Genomic DNA, 26,063 nt, shown 5'->3' with positions numbered 1-26,063 from the left:
AGGTTGATAGAAAGCGAAGGCCAGAATGCTGAAGTGGAGTTTTCAAGCGCAATGCGCATAAACTCCTTGACACTACTTCTTCGAAAAAATGTTGTAAGGAGTTTGTGTACATATATCCGCTTCCGTGTCCACAACACGTGTGGACGACATCTCTGTTACAAATAAGGGAAATAATATGGGTAAAGTAAAGAAAATGCGTCGATCACAGGGAGGAGACGGCGACCTAGCACAGCAGTACATGGAGGACACGAGCATGAAACAGAAAAGCAGAGCAAAAGTTCGACTGAGGAAAGAAGAAGACGAAGAGGTAATAGCGTCGAACCCAATTCATCGTGGTGGTTGTTCAGTTCAACAAGTTGTTGTGCAAGTCCCCCTTCTATATACATAATGTCGCTTGTACTCCTACCCCTGTCATTGTATTCTATATATTACCAGCCTCCAATTCCATCTTGGCAGTAGATATGGAAAGCACTTGAACCCGAAAACATTTGGAAATAGTTGTTTGATAGGATTAGTAAGTATACAGTTAACATGTTTTGACTTTTATCAATGTTTATCATAATAATCATGTTTATTTGCAGCAACCAAGTGATTGGTCAGGATAAATTAGCATGGTCAACTGTGAAAGGCCTGAAACACATGCCACTTGTACCTAGGCTAGCTGTTGGTGAACTGAGAACAACTTTCTTTGTTTGTTGTTTAACGCCGCACTCAGCAATATTCCAGCTATATGACGGCGGTCTGTAAATCATTGAGTCTGGAACAGACAATCCAGTGATTGACATCATGAGCATCGATCCAAGAAAGTGGGATAAGATTACATGCATCAACAAAGTCAGCGAGCCTGACCACCCGATCCCGTTGGTCGCCTTTTACGGCAAGCATGGGTTGCTGAAGACCTATTCTTCCCCAGATCTTCAAGAGAACAACTAGAATCAGACAGTCATCAAACCTTTGATCATGTTCATATGACTTACTGCATGAAGATAGACTTAATTTGCATCTAAAATGATTTTGTACTCGTGTCAAGCCATACCATAGTATACACGACTAGTATCCAGCTAGTTCACAGCTTAATTTGTTTTAGTCTTTTTATGGTCTAACTATGCATGATGTCAGTTTCCTCTGTCTCATATGTGTTCTTGTTTTAGGTGTTTTCTTCTGTTGCAGTTTGTTGATGAGAAACTATCCAAAAAGATTTTGGCACAAGCCCGAGCACAGCAAGAGGAACTTGAGGAGGAATTTGGACCTCAGAAGTAGGGAAATGTTTTTGTTTACATTCTGTAACCACGGTAACAAAGAGAAGATTCCTCCTGTGTATCACATGTTCAGGAGATTTGTGTACATTTTATTTTATAATTTATTTTTTTGTCTGTATCTTTTTAAATGGTTTGCACAGTTCAATGCTTTATAAAAAAGTGATGACAACTAGATCAAAAGTTTGTGAAGAGATTTTCATACCCATACATATTTTCTGTGTACTTTGACATAAAGTAGATTTGTGTACATGCTGGAAATGCCAAATACTTGGCTTGTTAGTAATAATTTATTACAGGCCACAAAGTTAAAAAAAATTCAAAGGAGCCACTTGGCTCCTAAATTATTTTTTCAAGGAGCCAAATAGAATTTCAAGGAGCCAAGACAAAATGTAAGGAGCCAAAAGTAATGACTTGTAATTTAACTGCATAACAAAACAAAAAAATCCATTAGTTTGAATAATCAGTTTTAAATCATGAACAACAACTGTTGACGTGTTGTTGAAGCTTTTGAGTTTTTCTGACAAACAAGCTTTAGAACATTGTGTCAGTAACATCATCTGACAGTTTACCGGTGCCAGTTGCAGGTTTTGGTTCATCGAACGTGTCGATAGACGACGAAACTTCCGTGTCAGCTTCGCCATTCAAAGCATTCCGTATTATCTTGAGTATACTGCGCATTTATTTCCAAAAAAACACAGCTGTGTAGAAGGGGGTGCGCATTATACACGAAATAATGAGTTTTGATGTTTTTCCCCCATGGAAAGACATTACCGTGAGAACGTAACACCGGAAATACCATGTCAACAAATCCATACTGAAGTACGCAAACAAATCATGTAATTACACTGTCTGACTATAAAAAGTGTTCTTTGTATATCTGGACTTATGTTAGTAACTTATTTCATTAATTTTATTCAAAATTACTTTTAATATTGTTTTAATTTATTTCGGCGAAATCGTGTGTGAAGCGATCGGAAGATCTAACAAACGGTTATTAAGAGAAACCACGGTCAGATTACCGCTATTGATGCCTTGAAACGAACTTTCGTTGACAGAGAATGGATACATTTGTCATAAATGCCATACTTTGACTCGTTAAAGGTCATATTTGTTTTTGTTGGACGATTCTATGTCAACACGTAATTCACGCGATCACGTGCACGGGAGCCTTGACGTTGACTGGTCAGACTGTGTGTTCCATGTAAAACCATGTAATACCCGGTAATATATAGCAATCAGCTGCTTCGCTTACGCTTAGGGTTATTATTATTTCAAATATGTTTGGTAAAAGCTGCATCTAAATTAACAAGATATTGGAATATATTATTCCTGATAAAAAGAAGAAGTTTCAGATACATTTTTTGCCGATCCTTGCATTAAAACCCTGTAAAGTTATATCATTGGGTGTGACTTGACTGAATCACCGGTAAATTCCAAGAAATTGTGTGTACAGCTGATTGCTGTGTCCGGCTTAGTTTACGAGAAGATACACATGGTAATCTTAATCCCTGGATATAAAACAATGCCTAGCAGAACAAAAAAATACAATTTAAACGGTAAATCAACATGTCTGGTGATTTTTTATCTATGTGTTTATCCCTTTCAACACCGTAGGCCGGTTTTCCGGCCAAGCCGTAGTCACGTCAAAATAGTATATATTTGTATGGACCTACCTATAATATCATTCATTTATTAAATCTATCACATTTCACAATGTCTGAAATACGTATTCCATATCAATTTATCATTTTTTTATCAATAAATAAAAAAATTATTCACTATTTCCCGCGATGTTATTGAAAAAATAATTCTCGGACACACATTTCAACAACGGGTCCACATCGAACATGTCAAAGAGCAAAATAAAGACGTTTTAAGCAAATCTTTGATATATTATACAAAGTAATAAATAAATTCAACAAAAATATATCTAAAAGTAATCAAACTTACATCTAAGTTATTATTTCCATCTTTTCGTGCGATCGCATGTAATGTAAGTCAAATGACATCTCAGCTTTCGTCGCCTTAAATTCTCGGCTCGGACACGATGTTTAATGCAAAAATATATGCATGAAAAATCTGTCACAGCTCGTAACCTAGCACGATAGATTCACGAAGTTCCATATTTTTAATATATATATATCGTGATTTCCTGCCTTTTAGTTCAGAATAACATGATTTAACAAAAATCTTTCGCCAACTTCTGAAATTTATCAAACACGAGCTTGGTATCACCGCTGAAATTTGATTGGCTGCCTGCCTTACAAGTAGTTAGAAATGGAGACAGTGATAGTAATTTCCAATATTACTTGCCTCCGGACAAGTTAAAGTAAGTGATTTTGTTGCCCAACCTCGTATTTCTACTTTCCCCGAGAGTCGGGAAATGGCAAATTTCCACCCCTGTTCCCCCCCCCCCCCCCCCCCCCCCCCCCCCCCCCCACACACACACAAAAAAAATAAAATAAATACTGAATCTGCTAGAGAGGGGTGCGCACTATACTAAAGAAAATACGGTATTCATCATTTGCCGATTGACAACGATTTGTTGTTGTTTTGACTTGCGCAAATATAGAAAAATACTTCGTGTTTTTGAACGGCGAAACGACCGCCTTAGCTGTCACCTGGGCGGATGTCGTACAGCGCATGCGTGGGTACTAAACTCTTAACATCGTTAGTGCATTACTTAATAACGGAAAGTGCTTCCTTCATTCCAGGTATGGAGCTTCATATCGAAAGCGAAAACAGAACACATGGCCAACAGTGATCTTGTCGATGTTATTATGTTCTGATATCGAATTTTTTCACCGAAGTTACGCACTTATATTAAAAACGATCTTTTTTAATATCTTATGACAAGAGATATTTAGTCGCCAAACTTAATTAAAGACAAGGAGCCAGTTGGCGACTGACATGAAAATACCAGTCGCAAAATACAAAACTAGATCGCCATGGCGACCAATTTAGTCGCAACTTTGTGGCCTGTATTAATATATATGTTAATTGTTATAAAGCTGTAAATATGTTATTCTGAGAATGTAAGTTAACTGTGGACAACTTGGATACCTATTGCTACAGTTTTTAATATATAGCACTTTGGAAAACACAGGATTTAATGCTTTCTTGATCACCATGATCACTGTTGATTGAGTTAATTTAGTGTTTTACAGGTTCTGGCATTGACCGACCGTGTTGACTACCGTAATATTGTAAATCACGAACATCTGTTTTTGAACTGGATATATTCATGTCATGGATAAACAGTGTTTTGCTTATTATGAAAAGATTTTTTGACAAGTTTACCAAAACAAAAATTGGCGGTGGTGTAGCCCAGTGGTTACAGCGTTTGCTCATCACATCGAAGACCCGGGTTTGATTCCCCACATGGGTACAATGTGTGAAGCCCATTTCTAGATTCCCCTGCTTTGATATTTTGCTTGAATATTGCTAAAAGTGGTGTAAAACTCACTTACTCACCAAGATGAAGACACTGGCAGTCGCAATTGATGACATACTGCTTGATCCACATTTGTAAACCAACGGTGACCAGACTTGACACACGGGGGCGGTCGGGTAGCCTAGTGGTTAAAGCCTTCGCTCGTCACGCCGAAGACCCGGGTTCGATTCCCGACATGGGTACAATGTGTGAAGCCCATTTCTGGTGTCCCCCGCCGTGATATTGCTGGAATATTGCTAAAAGCGGCGTAAAACCACACTCACAAACACAGACTTGACACAGCACCCAGTCAGAGACAGTCTACTGCTAATTTACACTGTTTATTGAGATGTTTGTTTCCGACGTGATGGGACAATACCCTCCATTATGTCCAGATAAAAGGAGCTAAGGCAAGTAAGGGGCACTCAATTTTCCCCTGGTAATTTCATGCTCCGTCTTGTTTCATGATATACAATATATATTTTCCAGAAAAAAAATCAGTCCCAAAACCGTGAGTCTTGGTCCTGGTCCTTCCCATGATGCATCAGACTCGGAAGACGACCTTGGGTCAGAGGATGAAGAGCATTATGAACAGATTGTAAGTTTATCTGTCACTCCTCACAATCACACTCATATAGAGCACTGCTGCAGACAAACTATTCACTCCTCACAATCACTGCTGCAGACAAACTATTCACTCCTCACAATCACTGCTGCAGACAAACTATTCACTCCTCACAATCGCTGCTGCAGACAAACTATTCACTCCTCACAATCACTGCTGCAGACAAACTATTCACTCCTCACAATCACTGCTGCAGACAAACTTTTCACTCCTCACAATCACTGCTGCAGACAAACTATTCACTCCTCACACTCACTGCTGCAGACAAACTATTCACTCCTCACAATCACTGCTGCAGACAAACTTTTCACTCCTCACAATCACTGCTGCAGACAAACTATTCACTCCTCACAATCGCTGCTGCAGACAAACTATTCACTCCTCACAATCACTGCTGCAGACAAACTATTCACTCCTCACAATCACTGCTGCAGACAAACTATTCACTCCTCACAATCACTGCTGCAGACAAACTATTCACTCCTCACAATCACTGCTGCAGACAAACTATTCACTCCTCACAATCGCTGCTGCAGACAAACTATTCACTCCTCACAATCGCTGCTGCAGACAAACTATTCACTCCTCACAATCACTGCTGCAGACAAACTATTCACACTCACAATCACTGCTGCAGACAAACCATTCACCATGTTCACTCCTCACACTCACATAGAGAACATGTGAGAAAAGCCAATCCATCAATGTTACCTGACTGTGGCTGTTCACTGAAGCTATGCACCTGTAGGAGCCAGGTTACAGTTAGTCCCCAGCCCTTCATTGCTTGTTTATGCATGGTAAGACTTGACTAAATTGATCAAGTTGTCAGACTCTTCTACTGGGTTGCTTGTGTGTGTTTGTACCCTAGTGGGCATTGTTTTCAAGATCAATGACTGATTTGGCTGACTAAGCATGCTAAGATATATTTATTTGCAGGCTGCCATAATATAGTAGCAAGATTGCTGGAATATTGCTCGCCGAAACAGAGAACTAAAAACAAGTGCTATAATCTTGAATGCAATGTTAACCCCACTATCTCACCTCCCAAAACGTGAAGGGTATGTTAGATACCCCCAGGGATATATGATCCTACCTAATCACTCCTATCTTGTGTTAGAGGATGAGCCTTCCCAGAGATTCCTGGCACTATGGGTAATTACGATGCATGTTGTGTTCCAGGATGTTGATGCAGATGATGAGAAGGCGCTGGAGATGTTCATGTCACATAACCCGCCTGTACGCCGCACACTTGCCGACATCATCATGGAGAAGATCACCGAAAAACAAACTGAGATTAAAACACAATTATCAGGTAACCATGGTAACAGAAGTAACAAGTAGATGAAAGAGTTAATCATGAAATTAATATGAAAAATTCAGGTGATCGATCCTACCTTCATTAAGAAAATGACATATCTGCATATACGTTTTACATGTGGTTAATAGAGTTGCCAACCCCATGAAGTGTCATTTTAGTTCGGGAGATCAAACTCTCGTTACTCTGCTCTATACTACTATGTAAGTTAAGGACAACCTGTTTCTTTCATATTACTATTGTTTACCTGTCATGTGTTCAGCTCTCATGGGGGGCGGTCGGGAAGCCTAGTGGTTAAAGCGTTCGCTCGTCATGCCGAAGACCCGGGTTCGATTCCCGACATGGGTACAATGTGTGAAGCCCATTTCTGGTGTCCCCCGCCGTGATATTGCTGGAATATTGCTAAAAGCAGCGTAAAATCAAACCCACTCACTCACTCACTTAGCTCTCATGGCTATAGCTGCTGAATGATAGAGAATGGGGACTGTATACCTGTGTGTGTTTTGTGTGACATCACACTAATAATTACTCTTGACGAGGTCGATATGCGAAAAAACAAGGACCCTCGGACCCGACCTCTGAGGTGGTTTGACTGGACCAGGGCCTGTGGCCTCGGTCCGGTCACACCACCTTAGGGGTCAGGTCCAAGGGTCCTTGTTTTCGCATATTGACCTTGTCAAGAATTATCATTTGTTTTGTTATACCGTAATTCACTTTAGAGTTCACAAAGTCTTTAAACCATCCTCTGTTTCATTAGAGTAACTTAGCTGCGAATCAGGAAATGTTCGTACCATACACCGTCTTGTTTTCTAGCAGATGAAGCAATATTATCACGTGACAGGTCAATACTGATCATGTAACGAGTCAATATTTGAGGTCAATGTCAGTCACATGATTTTGTGGTCTACTTTGAAATGTATTGTTTCGTCACAAAGTACAGATTAACCAATGGAACTGCAAGATCCTTAATAAAGGTTATGACAAATGTATTTGTTGTGTGTATGTGTTATGTGTGTTATATACGAGGGGCGTTCAATAAGTTTTGCAACTTCAATATAAGACCAAGTCGCAGAGTATCTTTTGCACTTTTATTTTTCAATATAATCTCCATTCACCTCAATACACTTATTCCATTTGTCCTTCAAGCTTTTAATACCACTTTTATAGAAATCTGCAGATTGGCCCTCTAACCACGCCTCTGTGGCAGCCTTTATGTCCTCATCATCCTGGAAGCGTCTTCCACATAGGGCAGATTTCATTTGCCGGAACTGGAAATAGTCACTGGGGGCTAAGTCTGGGCTGTACAGTTAAATCACCCACCCTACAGCCCAGACTTAGCCCCCAGAGACTATTTCCTGTATTGAGTATATTGAGGTGAATGGAGATTATATTGAAAAATAAAAGTGGAAAAGATATTCTGCAACTTGGTCTAAAATTGAAGTTGCAAAACTTATTGAACGCCCCTCGTATGTGTGTGTGTTGCAGACAACGCTAGTGTTCAGATGCAGCAGCTGGATGAGAGAGTGGTCACCATGTACAGGAGTATCCGACAGATCCTGCAGAAATACCGGAGTGGGAAGCTACCTAAAGCCTTCAAGATCATCCCAACATTACGCAACTGGGAGCAGGTATGAACTGTGGAAAGTATAAGTTTAAAACTTTGCCCCTTTCTCACACTTTGCATTTCTCTGTACTCTTTGATCCTAGCATGGAAACGTCCAATAACCAAGTTTCCAGCTTCAAAAAACAACTCACCCCAACACATGCCATGCATCACTACTATCACCACTGTGGTCACGCACCACTGCAATCCCGTGCAATGCAAACATTATCAGTCTGATCACCTGATATTCCCTACACCCTCATTCTCTTTCTAGAACTGCCATGTTGTAGATCCTGTACCTGACGGTGCCTGAGTCAGTACATGTAATGGATCCCTCTCTCTGCCATGTTTTAGATCCTATACCTGACGGAGCCTGAGTCAGTATATGTAATGGATCCCTCTCACTGCCATCTTGTAGATACTATACCTGACGGAGCCCGAGTCAGTATATGTAATGGATCCCTCTCACTGACATGTTGTAGATCCTGTACCTGACGGAGCCCGAGTCAGTATATGTAATGGATCCCTCTCACTGCCATGTTGAAGTTCCTGTACCTGACGGTGCCTGAGTCAGTATATGTAATGGATCCCTCTCTCTGCCATGTTGTAGTTCCTGTACCTGACGGTGCCTGAGTCAGTACATGTAATGGATCCCTGTCACTGCCATGTTGTAGATCCTGTACCTGACGGTGCCTGAGTCAGTACATGTAATGGATCCCTCTCTCTGCCATGTTGTAGATATTATACCTGACGGAGCCTGAGTCAGTATATGTAATGGATCCCTGTCACTGACATGTTGTAGCTCCTATACCTGAAAGAGCCCAAGTCAGTATATGTAATGGATCCCTCTCTCTGCCATGATGTAGATTCTATACCTGACGGAGCCCGAGTCAGTATATGTAATGGATCCCTCTCACTGCCATGTTGTAGTTCCTGTACCTGACGGAGCCTGAGTCAGTATATGTAATGGATCCCTCTCACTGCCATGTTGTAGATCCTATACCTAAAAGAGCCCGAGTCAGTATATGTAATGGATCCCTCTCACTGCCATTTTGTAGATCCAATACCTGAAAGAGCCCGAGTCAGTATATGTAATGGATCCCTCTCTCTGCCATTTTGTAGATCCTATACCTGAAAGAGCCCGAGTCAGTATATGTAATGGATCCCTCTCACTGCCATGTTGTAGATCCTGTACCTGACGGAGCCTGAGTCAGTATATGTAATGGATCCCTCTCTCTGCCATGTTGTAGCTCCTATACCTGATGGAGCCTGAGTCAGTATATGTAATGGATCCCTCTCTCTGCCATGATGTAGAACCTGTACCTGACGGAGCCCGAGTCAGTACACGTAATGGATCCCTCTCACTGCCATGTTGTAGTTCCTGTACCTGACGGTGCCTGAGTCAGTATATGTAATGGATCCCTCTCACTGCCATGTTGTAGAACCTGTACCTGACGGAGCCCAAGTCAGTATATGTAATGGATCCCTCTCACTGCCATCTTGTAGATACTATACCTGACGGAGCCCGAGTCAGTACATGTAATGGATCCCTCTCACTGCCATGTTGTAGTTCCTGTACCTGACGGTGCCTGAGTCAGTATATGTAATGGATCCCTCTCACTGCCATGTTGTAGATACTATACCTGACGGTGCCCGAGTCAGTATATGTAATGGATCCCTCTCTCTGCCATGTTGTAGATACTATACCTGACGGAGCCCGAGTCAGTACATGTAATGGATCCCTCTCACTGCCATGTTGTAGATCCTGTACCTGACGGTGCCTGAGTCATTTTATGTAATGGATCCCTCTCTCTGCCATTTTGTAGATCCTGTACCTGACGGAGCCCGAGTCAGTATATGTAATGGATCCCTCTCACTGCCATGTTGTAGAACCTGTACCTGACGGAGCCTGAGTCAGTATATGTAATGGATCCCTCTCTCTGCCATGTTGTAGATCCTGTACCTGACGGAGCCCGAGTCAGTATATGTAATGGATCCCTCTCACTGCCATGTTGTAGAACCTGTACCTGACGGTGCCTGAGTCAGTATATGTAATGGATCCCTCTCTCTGCCATGTTGTAGTTCCTGTACCTGACGGTGCCTGAGTCAGTACATGTAATGGATCCCTCTCTCTGCCATGTTGTAGATCCTGTACCTGACGGAGCCCGAGTCAGTATATGTAATGGATCCCTCTCACTGCCATGTTGTAGAACCTGTACCTGACGGTGCCTGAGTCAGTATATGTAATGGATCCCTCTCACTGCCATGTTGTAGTTCCTGTACCTGACGGAGCCCGAGTCAGTATATGTAATGGATCCCTCTCACTGCCATGTTGTAGAACCTGTACCTGACGGTGCCTGAGTCAGTATATGTAATGGATCCCTCTCACTGCCATCTTGTAGATACTATACCTGACGGAGCCCGAGTCAGTATATGTAATGGATCCCTCTCACTGCCATGTTGTAGTTCCTGTACCTGACGGTGCCTGAGTCAGTATATGTAATGGATCCCTCTCTCTGCCATGTTGTAGTTCCTGTACCTGACGGTGCCTGAGTCAGTACATGTAATGGATCCCTGTCACTGCCATGTTGTAGATCCTGTACCTGACGGTGCCTGAGTCAGTACATGTAATGGATCCCTCTCACTGCCATGTTGTAGAACCTGTACCTGACGGTGCCTGAGTCAGTATATGTAATGGATCCCTCTCACTGCCATGTTGTAGATCCTGTACCTGACGGAGCCCGAGTCAGTATATGTAATGGATCCCTCTCTCTGCCATGTTGTAGTTCCTGTACCTGACGGTGCCTGAGTCAGTACATGCAATGGATCCCTCTCACTGCCATGTTGTAGTTCCTGTACCTGACGGTGCCTGAGTCAGTATATGTAATGGATCCCTCTCACTGCCATCTTGTAGATACTATACCTGACGGAGCCCGAGTCAGTACATGTAATGGATCCCTCTCCCTGCCATGTTGTAGATCCTGTACCTGACGGTGCCTGAGTCAGTATATGTAATGGATCCCTCTCACTGACATGTTGTAGATCCTGTACCTGACGGAGCCCGAGTCAGTATATGTAATGGATCCCTCTCACTGCCGTGTTGAAGTTCCTGTACCTGACGGTGCCTGAGTCAGTATATGTAATGGATCCCTCTCTCTGCCATGTTGTAGTTCCTGTACCTGACGGTGCCTGAGTCAGTACATGTAATGGATCCCTGTCACTGCCATGTTGTAGATCCTGTACCTGACGGTGCCTGAGTCAGTACATGTAATGGATCCCTCTCTCTGCCATGTTGTAGATATTATACCTGACGGAGCCTGAGTCAGTATATGTAATGGATCCCTGTCACTGACATGTTGTAGCTCCTATACCTGAAAGAGCCCAAGTCAGTATATGTAATGGATCCCTCTCTCTGCCATGATGTAGATTCTATACCTGACGGAGCCCGAGTCAGTATATGTAATGGATCCCTCTCACTGCCATGTTGTAGTTCCTGTACCTGACGGAGCCTGAGTCAGTATATGTAATGGATCCCTCTCACTGCCATGTTGTAGATCCTATACCTAAAAGAGCCCGAGTCAGTATATGTAATGGATCCCTCTCACTGCCATTTTGTAGATCCAATACCTGAAAGAGCCCGAGTCAGTATATGTAATGGATCCCTCTCTCTGCCATTTTGTAGATCCTATACCTGAAAGAGCCCGAGTCAGTATATGTAATGGATCCCTCTCACTGCCATGTTGTAGATCCTGTACCTGACGGAGCCTGAGTCAGTATATGTAATGGATCCCTCTCTCTGCCATGTTGTAGCTCCTATACCTGATGGAGCCTGAGTCAGTATATGTAATGGATCCCTCTCTCTGCCATGATGTAGAACCTGTACCTGACGGAGCCCGAGTCAGTACACGTAATGGATCCCTCTCACTGCCATGTTGTAGTTCCTGTACCTGACGGTGCCTGAGTCAGTATATGTAATGGATCCCTCTCACTGCCATGTTGTAGAACCTGTACCTGACGGAGCCCAAGTCAGTATATGTAATGGATCCCTCTCACTGCCATCTTGTAGATACTATACCTGACTGAGCCCGAGTCAGTACATGTAATGGATCCCTCTCACTGCCATGTTGTAGTTCCTGTACCTGACGGTGCCTGAGTCAGTATATGTAATGGATCCCTCTCACTGCCATGTTGTAGATACTATACCTGACGGTGCCCGAGTCAGTATATGTAATGGATCCCTCTCTCTGCCATGTTGTAGATACTATACCTGACGGAGCCCGAGTCAGTACATGTAATGGATCCCTCTCACTGCCATGTTGTAGATCCTGTACCTGACGGTGCCTGAGTCATTTTATGTAATGGATCCCTCTCTCTGCCATTTTGTAGATCCTGTACCTGACGGAGCCCGAGTCAGTATATGTAATGGATCCCTCTCACTGCCATGTTGTAGAACCTGTACCTGACGGAGCCTGAGTCAGTATATGTAATGGATCCCTCTCTCTGCCATGTTGTAGATCCTGTACCTGACGGAGCCCGAGTCAGTATATGTAATGGATCCCTCTCACTGCCATGTTGTAGAACCTGTACCTGACGGTGCCTGAGTCAGTACATGTAATGGATCCCTGTCACTGCCATGTTGTAGATCCTGTACCTGACGGTGCCTGAGTCAGTACATGTAATGGATCCCTCTCTCTGCCATGTTGTAGATATTATACCTGACGGAGCCTGAGTCAGTATATGTAATGGATCCCTGTCACTGACATGTTGTAGCTCCTATACCTGAAAGAGCCCAAGTCAGTATATGTAATGGATCCCTCTCTCTGCCATGATGTAGATTCTATACCTGACGGAGCCCGAGTCAGTATATGTAATGGATCCCTCTCACTGCCATGTTGTAGTTCCTGTACCTGACGGAGCCTGAGTCAGTATATGTAATGGATCCCTCTCACTGCCATGTTGTAGATCCTATACCTAAAAGAGCCCGAGTCAGTATATGTAATGGATCCCTCTCACTGCCATTTTGTAGATCCAATACCTGAAAGAGCCCGAGTCAGTATATGTAATGGATCCCTCTCTCTGCCATTTTGTAGATCCTATACCTGAAAGAGCCCTAGTCAGTATATGTAATGGATCCCTCTCACTGCCATGTTGTAGATCCTGTACCTGACGGAGCCTGAGTCAGTATATGTAATGGATCCCTCTCTCTGCCATGTTGTAGCTCCTATACCTGATGGAGCCTGAGTCAGTATATGTAATGGATCCCTCTCTCTGCCATGATGTAGAACCTGTACCTGACGGAGCCCGAGTCAGTACACGTAATGGATCCCTCTCACTGCCATGTTGTAGTTCCTGTACCTGACGGTGCCTGAGTCAGTATATGTAATGGATCCCTCTCACTGCCATGTTGTAGAACCTGTACCTGACGGAGCCCAAGTCAGTATATGTAATGGATCCCTCTCACTGCCATCTTGTAGATACTATACCTGACGGAGCCCGAGTCAGTACATGTAATGGATCCCTCTCACTGCCATGTTGTAGTTCCTGTACCTGACGGTGCCTGAGTCAGTATATGTAATGGATCCCTCTCACTGCCATGTTGTAGATACTATACCTGACGGTGCCCGAGTCAGTATATGTAATGGATCCCTCTCTCTGCCATGTTGTAGATACTATACCTGACGGAGCCCGAGTCAGTACATGTAATGGATCCCTCTCACTGCCATGTTGTAGATCCTGTACCTGACGGTGCCTGAGTCATTTTATGTAATGGATCCCTCTCTCTGCCATTTTGTAGATCCTGTACCTGACGGAGCCCGAGTCAGTATATGTAATGGATCCCTCTCACTGCCATGTTGTAGAACCTGTACCTGACGGAGCCTGAGTCAGTATATGTAATGGATCCCTCTCTCTGCCATGTTGTAGATCCTGTACCTGACGGAGCCCGAGTCAGTATATGTAATGGATCCCTCTCACTGCCATGTTGTAGAACCTGTACCTGACGGTGCCTGAGTCAGTATATGTAATGGATCCCTCTCTCTGCCATGTTGTAGTTCCTGTACCTGACGGTGCCTGAGTCAGTACATGTAATGGATCCCTCTCTCTGCCATGTTGTAGATCCTGTACCTGACGGAGCCCGAGTCAGTATATGTAATGGATCCCTCTCACTGCCATGTTGTAGAACCTGTACCTGACGGTGCCTGAGTCAGTATATGTAATGGATCCCTCTCACTGCCATGTTGTAGTTCCTGTACCTGACGGAGCCCGAGTCAGTATATGTAATGGATCCCTCTCACTGCCATGTTGTAGAACCTGTACCTGACGGTGCCTGAGTCAGTATATGTAATGGATCCCTCTCACTGCCATCTTGTAGATACTATACCTGACGGAGCCCGAGTCAGTATATGTAATGGATCCCTCTCACTGCCATGTTGTAGTTCCTGTACCTGACGGTGCCTGAGTCAGTATATGTAATGGATCCCTCTCTCTGCCATGTTGTAGTTCCTGTACCTGACGGTGCCTGAGTCAGTACATGTAATGGATCCCTGTCACTGCCATGTTGTAGATCCTGTACCTGACGGTGCCTGAGTCAGTACATGTAATGGATCCCTCTCACTGCCATGTTGTAGAACCTGTACCTGACGGTGCCTGAGTCAGGATATGTAATGGATCCCTCTCACTGCCATGTTGTAGATCCTGTACCTGACGGATCCCGAGTCAGTATATGTAATGGATCCCTCTCTCTGCCATGTTGTAGTTCCTGTACCTGACGGTGCCTGAGTCAGTACATGTAATGGATCCCTCTCACTGCCATGTTGTAGTTCCTGTACCTGACGGTGCCTGAGTCAGTATATGTAATGGATCCCTCTCACTGCCATCTTGTAGATACTATACCTGACGGAGCCCGAGTCAGTACATGTAATGGATCCCTCTCCCTGCCATGTTGTAGATCCTGTACCTGACGGTGCCTGAGTCAGTATATGTAATGGATCCCTCTCACTGACATGTTGTAGATCCTGTACCTGACGGAGCCCGAGTCAGTATATGTAATGGATCCCTCTCACTGCCATGTTGAAGTTCCTGTACCTGACGGTGCCTGAGTCAGTATATGTAATGGATCCCTCTCTCTGCCATGTTGTAGTTCCTGTACCTGACGGTGCCTGAGTCAGTACATGTAATGGATCCCTCTCACTGCCATGTTGTAGATCCTGTACCTGACGGTGCCTGAGTCAGTACATGTAATGGATCCCTCTCTCTGCCATGTTGTAGATATTATACCTGACGGAGCCTGAGTCAGTATATGTAATGGATCCCTGTCACTGACATGTTGTAGCTCCTATACCTGAAAGAGCCCAAGTCAGTATATGTAATGGATCCCTCTCTCTGCCATGATGTAGATTCTATACCTGACGGAGCCCGAGTCAGTATATGTAATGGATCCCTCTCACTGCCATGTTGTAGTTCCTGTACCTGACGGAGCCTGAGTCAGTATATGTAATGGATCCCTCTCACTGCCATGTTGTAGATCCTATACCTAAAAGAGCCCGAGTCAGTATATGTAATGGATCCCTCTCACTGCCATTTTGTAGATCCAATACCTGAAAGAGCCCGAGTCAGTATATGTAATGGATCCCTCTCTCTGCCATTTTGTAGATCCTATACCTGAAAGAGCCCGAGTCAGTATATGTAATGGATCCCTCTCACTGCCATGTTGTAGATCCTGTACCTGACGGAGCCTGAGTCAGTATATGTAATGGATCCCTCTCTCTGCCATGTTGTAGCTCCTATACCTGATGGAGCCTGAGTCAGTATATGTAATGGATCCCTCTCTCTGCCATGATGTAGAACCTGTACCTGACGGAGCCCGAGTCAGTACATGTAATGGATCCCTCTCACTGCCATGTTGTAGTTCCTGTACCTGACGGTGCCTGAGTCAGTATATGTAATGGATCCCTCTCACTGCCATGTTGTAGAACCTGTACCTGACGGAGCCCAAGTCAGTATATGTAATGGATCCCTCTCACTGCCATCTTGTAGATACTATACCTGACGGAGCCCGAGTCAGTACATGTAATGGATCCCTCTCACTGCCATGTTGTAGTTCCTGTACCTGACGGTGCCTGAGTCAGTATATGTAATGGATCCCTCTCACTGCCATGTTGTAGATACTATACCTGACGGTGCCCGAGTCAGTATATGTAATGGATCCCTCTCTCTGCCATGTTGTAGATACTATACCTGACGGAGCCCGAGTCAGTACATGTAATGGATCCCTCTCACTGCCATGTTGTAGATCCTGTACCTGACGGTGCCTGAGTCATTTTATGTAATGGATCCCTCTCTCTGCCATTTTGTAGATCCTGTACCTGACGGAGCCCGAGTCAGTATATGTAATGGATCCCTCTCACTGCCATGTTGTAGAACCTGTACCTGACGGAGCCTGAGTCAGTATATGTAATGGATCCCTCTCTCTGCCATGTTGTAGATCCTGTACCTGACGGAGCCCGAGTCAGTATATGTAATGGATCCCTCTCACTGCCATGTTGTAGAACCTGTACCTGACGGTGCCTGAGTCAGTATATGTAATGGATCCCTCTCTCTGCCATGTTGTAGTTCCTGTACCTGACGGTGCCTGAGTCAGTACATGTAATGGATCCCTCTCTCTGCCATGTTGTAGATCCTGTACCTGACGGAGCCCGAGTCAGTATATGTAATGGATCCCTCTCACTGCCATGTTGTAGAACCTGTACCTGACGGTGCCTGAGTCAGTATATGTAATGGATCCCTCTCACTGCCATGTTGTAGTTCCTGTACCTGACGGAGCCCGAGTCAGTATATGTAATGGATCCCTCTCACTGCCATGTTGTAGAACCTGTACCTGACGGTGCCTGAGTCAGTATATGTAATGGATCCCTCTCACTGCCATCTTGTAGATACTATACCTGACGGAGCCCGAGTCAGTATATGTAATGGATCCCTCTCACTGCCATGTTGTAGTTCCTGTACCTGACGGTGCCTGAGTCAGTATATGTAATGGATCCCTCTCTCTGCCATGTTGTAGTTCCTGTACCTGACGGTGCCTGAGTCAGTACATGTAATGGATCCCTGTCACTGCCATGTTGTAGATCCTGTACCTGACGGTGCCTGAGTCAGTACATGTAATGGATCCCTCTCACTGCCATGTTGTAGAACCTGTACCTGACGGTGCCTGAGTCAGTATATGTAATGGATCCCTCTCACTGCCATGTTGTAGATCCTGTACCTGACGGAGCCCGAGTCAGTATATGTAATGGATCCCTCTCTCTGCCATGTTGTAGTTCCTGTACCTGACGGTGCCTGAGTCAGTACATGTAATGGATCCCTCTCACTGCCATGTTGTAGTTCCTGTACCTGACGGTGCCTGAGTCAGTATATGTAATGGATCCCTCTCACTGCCATCTTGTAGATACTATACCTGACGGAGCCCGAGTCAGTACATGTAATGGATCCCTCTCCCTGCCATGTTGTAGATCCTGTACCTGACGGTGCCTGAGTCAGTATATGTAATGGATCCCTCTCCCTGCCATGTTGTAGTTCCTGTACCTGACGGTGCCTGAGTCAGTATATGTAATGGATCCCTCTCCCTGCCATGTTGTAGATCCTGTACCTGACGGAGCCCGAGACCTGGTCTGCAGCCACCATGTGTCAGGCCACCAGAATATTTGTATCAAATCTGAATGCCAAGATGGCTCAAAGGTAACAAGACTAGGTCTGATAAGTTGTTGATTTTCTGTTTTCGAATAACAAAGACCAAGAAGAGGTCGCTCATACATCTGCCCTATGGTAACTTTAATATTATAAGTTGGTATCTTAATTTAGTCAATTTTACAACTAGATATGTTTTATGATATGAAGGAAAGCCTTCAGTTTTCTGTTTTTTTTAACCAGACTGAACATTAAATATACTTATCATGCTAATGGCCATTCTCCTGCAAATGTGGCTTTTGTTTTCTCCATGCACAGGTTCTTCAACCTTGTCCTGTATCCCCGGGTGAGAGACGACATCGCGGAGTACAAGAGACTCAACTTCCATCTGTACATGGTGAGACACTAGGGCTTACTTCTTGTACATATGGCAACAGTGTTGTGTGTCAAAGCAGAAATTTTGGCAATATAAGCAGACATATACTTTTTGAAAATTTCTTACTTAGCTTATAAAAAACACCTGCACCAAGAGCTCTCCTCCACACCTGCATCAAGCACTCTCCACAACACCTGCATCAAGCACTCTCCACAACACCTGTATCAAGCACTCTCCACAACACCTGTATCAAGCACTCTCCACAACACCTGCATCAAGCACTCTCCACAACACCTGCATCAAGCACTCTCCACAACACCTGCATCAAGCACTCTCCACCACACCTGCATCAAGCACTCTCCACAACACCTGCATCAAGCACTCTCCACAACACCTGCACCAAGCACTCTCCACAACACCTGCACCAAGCACTCTCCACAACACCTGCATCAAGCACTCTCCACAACACCTGCATCAAGCACTCTCCACCACACCTGTATCAAGCACTCTCCACAACACCTGCATCAAGCACTCTCCACAACACCTGCATCCAGCACTCTCCACAACCACTGTATCAAGCACTCTCCACAACACCTGCATCAAGCACTCTCCACCTCACCTGTATCAAGCACTCTCCACAACACCTGTATCAAGCACTCTCCACAACACCTGCATCCAGCACTCTCCACAACCACTGTATCAAGCACTCTCCACAACACCTGCATCAAGCACTCTCAACAACACCTGTATCAAACACTCTCCACCACACCTGCATCAAGCACTCTCCACAACACCTGCATCAAGCACCCTCCACCACACCTGAATCAAGCACTCTCCACCTCACCTGCATCAAGCACTCTCCACAACACCTGTATCAAGCACTCTCCACAACACCTGCATCAAGCACTCTCCACCTCACCTGTATCAAGCACTCTCCACAACACCTGCATCAAGCACTCTCCACCTCACCTGCATCAAGCACTCTCCACCTCACCTACATCAAGCACTCTCCACTTCACCTGCATCAAGCACTCAACACCTCCATCAAGCACTCAACACCACACCTGCTTCAAGCACTCTCCACCACACCTGCATCAAGCACTCTCCACCTCACCTGCATCAAGCACTCTCCACCTCACCTGCATCAAGCACTCTCCACCTCACCTGCATCAAGCTCTCTCCACCTCACCTGCATCAAGCACTCTCCACCTCACCTACATCAAGCACTCTCCACCTCACCTGCATCAAGCACTCTCCACCTCACCTGCATCAAACACTCTCCACCACACCTGCATCAAGCACTCTCCACCTCACCTGCATCAAGCACCCTCCACCACACCTGAATCAAGCACTCTCCACCTCACCTGCATCAAGCACTCCACAACACCTGTATCAAGCACTCTCCACAACACCTGCGTCAAGCACTCTCCACGACACCTGCATCAAGCACTCTCCACTTCACCTGCATTCAGTATTAACTGATGTAATTAGGAGATAAACTAATGTGTTTTCAACATAGAGCTATGTTACCTGTAGATTTGACCACGCTAAATTGAATTTGGAACCGAACGCTGCGCGAAAAATGCCTACCGACAATGACTGAAAAAAGTACTATTCTATGAATATTAGCCTCTGCAGTGATGCGGCAGTCAATCCAGCTGTTTCAATCAGAGAGTGGTTTATTGTGATTTAATAGCCTCTGATTGACCAATAAGAATCGAGTAAATTCCAAATTCATGGTCGAATTTTTCTTCCAGGCTGTTCAGAAGTCCCTCTTCAAGCCAGCTGCATTCTTCAAGGGAATTCTCCTTCCTCTGTGTGAGGTTAGTGAATTGAATGATTGGTAATAGTATGACTATATCTGCAATGTCAGTTGTCAGCTCACCTGAACTATGAAGCCAAATACCGTGAAGCTGAAATTTTGTGTAGAGGATTCAAGTAATGTCTCCTTCACAGACATCTGATCCAATCATGGCAATGACAGTTACCATCTTTGAATAAATATAAAAATTACTCTGCCATTTCTGCTTTAGAGGAAGTACAGGAGGGTGCCCTGACTAAAACATGTCTCCTGTTTGTTGTGTATTGTTATGTTTACCTGAACTTTGACCTTTATGAGGCTGCCATGCTGAAAATGAAAGTTCAGCCTTCTAAATTAACTAATATTTGCAATTCAGCTTGATTTAGTGTACATGCCGTAGGATGTCTGTTGTAAAGTTACTCTCATTTAGTTGGTCAATTTTATTATGTTTATTTTAAAAAGTATGAGAAATGCAGGGCCTTGTGACTTTATCTTACAGACATGTTTTAATGTGACATGTAAACATGGTAAAAGATATAACACAAATTCAAAATTGATAGAAAACAGCTGTTTGATTGAGCCGAGGTTAATTTGTGCCATGTCACGTGACTTCCACTGACTCAGGGAAAAGTGTGCAGCTGTTTGCATTAAAGCGGGGTATAAGGGATTTATTCCGCCTCACAAAAATCCAGGTGCAGCCTGCATTGCTCGTGGTGGGGTATACGAGATTTATTGCCCCACTGAGAAATGTTTTACACAGTATTTTATCAAGATCACGTGGACCATCAGATCTCATCATTCTGACATGGGGATATGATGGAGGTCTTTGTTCCTTGTCAGCTGAGCATGTCTGTTTATATTAACTGAGATACATAGCTTTACTCTGTGACTTTAGCCACTAGTCCGAAGCCCTAGTCCAGTAAATTTCTGTTTTGTCTGGTGATAACACTAAAAAGACCAAAAATGGTGCTAAGTGCCAAGTTCAGGGTAGTAGACAATAGCATTTGGCACAGACTATAGCCCTACAGTGAGACAAGTGAAGACCAGTGACATGCAAACATACAACTATCAAAAATATTTAATAACTAATTCTCGTTTGGTGATGTGTTTTCATACCTTTGTAGATGCTTAATGTTATCAGGTAGATAATCTAAATTTCTATTTAGTCACGCCAGTTTATCAATAAAATGTTCCTGTTGGTTTCTGTTCAGTCCGGCAACTGCACCCTGAGAGAGGCTGTTATTATTGCCAGTATCCTGGCCAAGAACAGCATACCCATGTTGCACTCTGCAGCGGCCATTTTGAAAATAGCGGAATTGGACTACAACGGGGCAAACAGCATCTTCCTGAAGACCCTCCTTGACAAGAAGTATGCCTTGCCGTACAGAGTCATTGATTCCGTAGTCCACCACTTCACAAGGTCAGTAGCAGAACAGAGGTATGATAGATACTGGGGGTCATGAACGCCAGAGAGGTGATCACATACAGAGGGTTACATACAGAGGGTGATCAGATACAGAGGGTTATCAGATACAAAGGGTGATCAGATACAGAGGGTCATCAGAAACAGAAGGTCATCACATACAGAGGGTGATCAGATACAGAGGGTGATCAGATACACAGTGATCAGCTACAGAGACGGATCAGATATAGAGGGTGATTAGATTCAGAGGGTGATCAGATACAGAGAGTGATCAGATACACAGAGTGATCAGATACAGAGGGTGGTCAGATATAGAGAGTGATCAGATATAGAGGGTGATCAGATTCAGAGATTGATCAGATACAGAGGGTGATCAGATTCAGAGAGTGATCAGATACAGAGGGTGATCAGATAAAGAGGATGATCAGATAGAGAGGGTGATCAGATAAAGAGGGTGATCAGATAGAGAGGGTGATCAGATACAGAGGGTGGTCAGATACAGAGAGTGATCAGATACAGAGGGTGATCAGATACAGAGGGTGATCAGATTCAGAGGGTGATCAGATAGAGAGGGTGATCAGATAGAGAAGGTGATCAGATTCAGAGGCTGATCAGAAACAGAGAGTGATCAGATACAGAGGGTGATCAGATACAGAGAGTGATCAGATACAGAGGGTGATCAGAAACAGAAGGTGATCAGAAACAGAAGGTGATCAGAAACAGAAGGTGATCAGATTCAGAGGCTGATCAGATACAGAGGGTGATCAGATACAGAGGGTGGTCAGATACAGAGAGTGTTCAGATACAGAGAGTGATCAGATACAGAGGGTGATCAGAAACAGAGGGTGATCAGAAACAGGTGATCAGTTTCAGAGGGTGATCAGATAGAGAGGTTGATCAGATAGAGAGGCTGATCAGATTCAGAGGCTGATCAGATACAGAGGGTGATCAGAAACAGAGGGTGATCAGAAACAGAAGGTGATCAGAAACAGAAGGTGATCAGATTCAGAGGCTGATCAGATACAGAGGATGATCAGAAACAGAAGGTGATCAGAAACAGAAGGGGATCAGATTCAGAGGCTGATCAGATACAGAGGCTGATCAGATACAGAGGGTGGTCAGATACAGAGAGTGATCAGATACAGAGGGTGATCAGAAACAGAGAGTGATCAGATACAGAGGGTGATCAGATTCAGAGGGTGATCAGATAAAAGGAGGTTGTGATCAGATTCAGAGGGTGAACAGATTCAGAGGATGATCAGATTCAGAGGGTGATCAGATACAGAGAGTGATCAGATACAGAGAGTGATCAGATACAGAGGGTGATCAGATACAGCTATCATCAACATACGACTGTGTGTCTAACCCATCTCCCTGTTTGTGGTGCAGGTTTGTGACAGACAAGCGAGAGCTGCCTGTGTTATGGCACCAGAGTCTGCTGACCTTCATCCAGCGGTACAAGGAGGACGTCTCCACGGAACAGAAAGAAGCTCTGATGGAGCTGCTCCGGGTACAGACGCACCCCACCTTAACTGGCGAGATACGCCGCGAACTAATCCACTCCAAATGCCGCGATGCAGAGGACGCCCCTGGTCGGGCAGACATGGAGTTTGATTGATGTGATATGGACAGTAGAGGGGGTTGGAATGTAATTATGTACAATAAATGTTGATTTTGTGTCATGTATTTATTTTTATGTATGACATGGAAAGAATTGATGGTGGATGGGAAGTTGGTTGGTTGGTTTGCTGTTTAAGGCCGCACTCAGCAATATTCTAGCTATATGACGGTTGTCTGTAAATAATTGAGTCTGGACCAGACAATCAAGTAATTAATATCATGAGCATCGATCTATGCAATTGGGATTGATGACATGCATCAACCAAGTCAGCGAGCCTGACCACCCGATGCCATTAGTCGCCTTTGACGGCAAGAATGGGTTGTTGAAGACCTACTCTACCCCAGATCTTCACGGGTCTGGATGGGAAGTGTCGTGAGAGATCTTGTTTTCTGTATTGCCGTCTTGGATACTTGTCGCTTTGGCAATGAGCTGCTCCTTAGACTACGTACTTCCAACAATTTGTTCAGTTTATTTTTCCCCGATGTTCTGATGCTCTACATTTCTTAAACTTTGTGCCTTGGAGTTAGATAAGTCCCCACTATCAGATGGTCTCAATGCCTGATAGGGTTGAACATGCCTGAGTGACTGACTCTCCTGTAATCTGGAAATCAGGCTCCATTGGGTTACCTCTTTGGACAATAACAGGTTACTGAGGACCAACTTTAACCTGGGTTTCCACAGGTGCATAACTTCAGTGAACAGGCATCTTCCCAAGGCAAGGGAGTTAACTGACTATAAAAGTCCAGTTTCCACCCTTGCCGAACTCGGCTGGAATTTTGGAGTTATATAGTCCAATCAAAACCGCGTTACAATCGACATCCGGTTAATAAACTACTGTGCAGATTTGCAGGATTTGCCAAACGTGTGCTGTCAATTTAGCGTTAACATATATTTATTCCAAATCTTTTCATGTTTTTAATCAAGGTGCTAACAGGATTTGAAGCACTTCGCAAAGTAAGACCCGTTTTATAACAGGATCTTCATTTTTTTTATCAGATTGTCTTCACTGTGCACTGCCATTTTGTTCGTGAATGCAAGTGATATGAGAGGTGGAATCTGATTGGTCAGTAGGAAGGACGTAACTTGTATCAGCCACTGGTGGCCCTTCGAAGCCCAGAAATCCCAGCCTAATTCGGCAAGGGTGGAAACTAAAATTTTACAATCAGTTAACACCCTTGCGTTGGGAAGATGGTGAACAGGTCGCTGCACACTATCTTGTATTAACCAAGATTGGTGAATTGGCTTACTCAACTTCCTATATGTTGAAAGGACTACTGACCTCAACAATGTTAATTTTCTACCAAGGGTGGAGGAGTGTCATGTTTGATCAGTAGTGAATGATTGCATATTGTCATCAATACTCTATCTATACAAAAGTTCCTGTGACACCAATATTTCAGTGTATTTTTCAAACAAGTAAAGTTTCGTTTTCAATATTGTGGTACATGTATGGAATCAAGTCACAAAAACGCAACTGCTACAGAAAAGCATGCATTCCATACAAAAGTTGACTTTTATGCAAGCCCCATGCATTTCACTACCCAAGAATTGGTATAAAAACGTGCGTTAACGGGATTCCATATGCATTGTTTAGCATCGTGCTGACAAGAACCACTCAGAAAAAACAACAAAATTACGCAATTAATCAACTTTACGAAGTGCCACACCAGTCCGAAAATGAGCGTCTGCGAGCCATTGGTATGCTTGAAGCAGGATCGAGTCAACGTGATGTTACAAGACAATTTAACGTCCACAGAACAGTGTTGGCAACAGACGAATGCAGTCAGAGACCATCCTCGGAGTGGCAGGCCACGCGTAACCAATAATCCACAAGACAACTGGATTCGAACAACACACCTACGAAATCGATTCCAGCCAGCAACAGTGACTGCAAGAAGCATCCCTGGCATTCGAAGAATATTTTCACAAACCGTACGTCTTCGCCTCAGATGTGCAGGGATTGTCGCCAGAAGACCCGCCAGACGTCCCATTTTGACAGGAAACCACCGTCAAGCACGTCTACAGTGGTGCAGAGAGCGTCCACGCTGGATGGCCATCAGTGGGGACAAGTTCTATTCACTGACGAATCTCGTTTTCACCTCAGCCACAGCGATGGACGGATTCGAGTGTACCGACGTCGAGGTGAACGTTACGTCAATCATTGTGTCATGAAGATCGGTTCGGTGGCGGCAGCGTTGTGGTATGGGGTGGGATTACAGCAAGACAGAGGACCCGTTCGATAGTGGTTGAGGGAAATCTCAATGGACAGCGCTACCGCAACGAGATCATCGGCCCTGTTGTTCTACCGTTTTTGCGTCGTCATGGCCCAGGCATTACCTTTCAACATGACAACGCCCGGCCTCATATTGCTCGACTTGTTCAGGATTCTCTTCAACAAAACAACGTGAATGTCACCCCCTGGCCGGCTCGCTCCCCCTGATCTCTCACCAATCGAGCACATGTGGGATGAGATGGATCGGCGCCTTCGACGTCAACCACGTGTTCCACAGACACTCCAGGAACTTCGAAACATGCTCCAGCAGATATGGACAGATATCCCACAGGACTTTGTGCGACGCCTGGTCCATTCCATGAGATGAAGATGTGTTGCTTTCATCGCAACCAGAGATGGACACACACGCTATTGATTTTTAAATTGATATTTTGGCATGTTTGTGTTTTTTTATGAAATCACGTGCGTGCGTGCGTGCGTGCGTGCGTGCGTGCGTGCGTGCGTGCGTGCGTGCGTGCGTGCGTGCGTGTGGTGGTCCAGTGGATAGAGCATCTGCCTTCGGAGCCGAAGGTTGCTGGGTTGATCCCGATCCGCCTCATACCAAAACATGTTAAAAGAAAGATACAACTTGTTGTCACACACACACACGCACGCGCAGGCGCGCGCGCACACACACACACACACACACACAGG

General features: G+C 44.5%; 1 protein-coding gene across 1 annotated transcript; it reads left to right on the top strand.

The window, feature by feature from the left end:
- Positions 1 to 76: 76 nt before the first annotated feature.
- Positions 77 to 23,194, top strand: LOC124139772 (bystin-like). Its single transcript, XM_046507091.2, has 10 exons — positions 77 to 307; positions 1,171 to 1,256; positions 5,182 to 5,290; positions 6,497 to 6,629; positions 8,118 to 8,260; positions 17,870 to 17,967; positions 18,235 to 18,313; positions 20,050 to 20,115; positions 21,305 to 21,513; positions 22,906 to 23,194. The coding sequence occupies exons 1-10, from the start codon at positions 176 to 178 to the stop codon at positions 23,132 to 23,134; spliced, it is 1,284 nt and encodes a 427-aa protein (XP_046363047.2). The 5' UTR covers positions 77 to 175; the 3' UTR covers positions 23,135 to 23,194.
- The last annotated feature ends 2,869 nt before the right edge of the window (positions 23,195 to 26,063 follow it).

Source organism: Haliotis rufescens, unplaced genomic scaffold (assembly GCF_023055435.1).
Source record: "Haliotis rufescens isolate VD_foot unplaced genomic scaffold, xgHalRufe1.0.p SCAF_1, whole genome shotgun sequence".
NCBI classification, from domain to species: Eukaryota; Metazoa; Mollusca; class Gastropoda; order Lepetellida; family Haliotidae; genus Haliotis; species Haliotis rufescens.
The sequence above is the reverse complement of the archived record's forward strand: the minus strand, read 5'-3'. Positions and strand labels throughout refer to the sequence as shown.

Excerpts from the sequence above, each read along its gene's own strand:
- LOC124139772 (XM_046507091.2), top strand. The coding sequence starts at position 176 with ATGGGTAAAGTAAAGAAAATGCGTCGATCACAGGGAGGAGACGGCGAC. Across the intron at positions 308-1,170 it reads GGAAAGAAGAAGACGAAGAG|TTTGTTGATGAGAAACTATC; the intron begins GTAATAGCGTCG and ends CTTCTGTTGCAG. Across the intron at positions 8,261-17,869 it reads CATTACGCAACTGGGAGCAG|ATCCTGTACCTGACGGAGCC; the intron begins GTATGAACTGTG and ends GCCATGTTGTAG.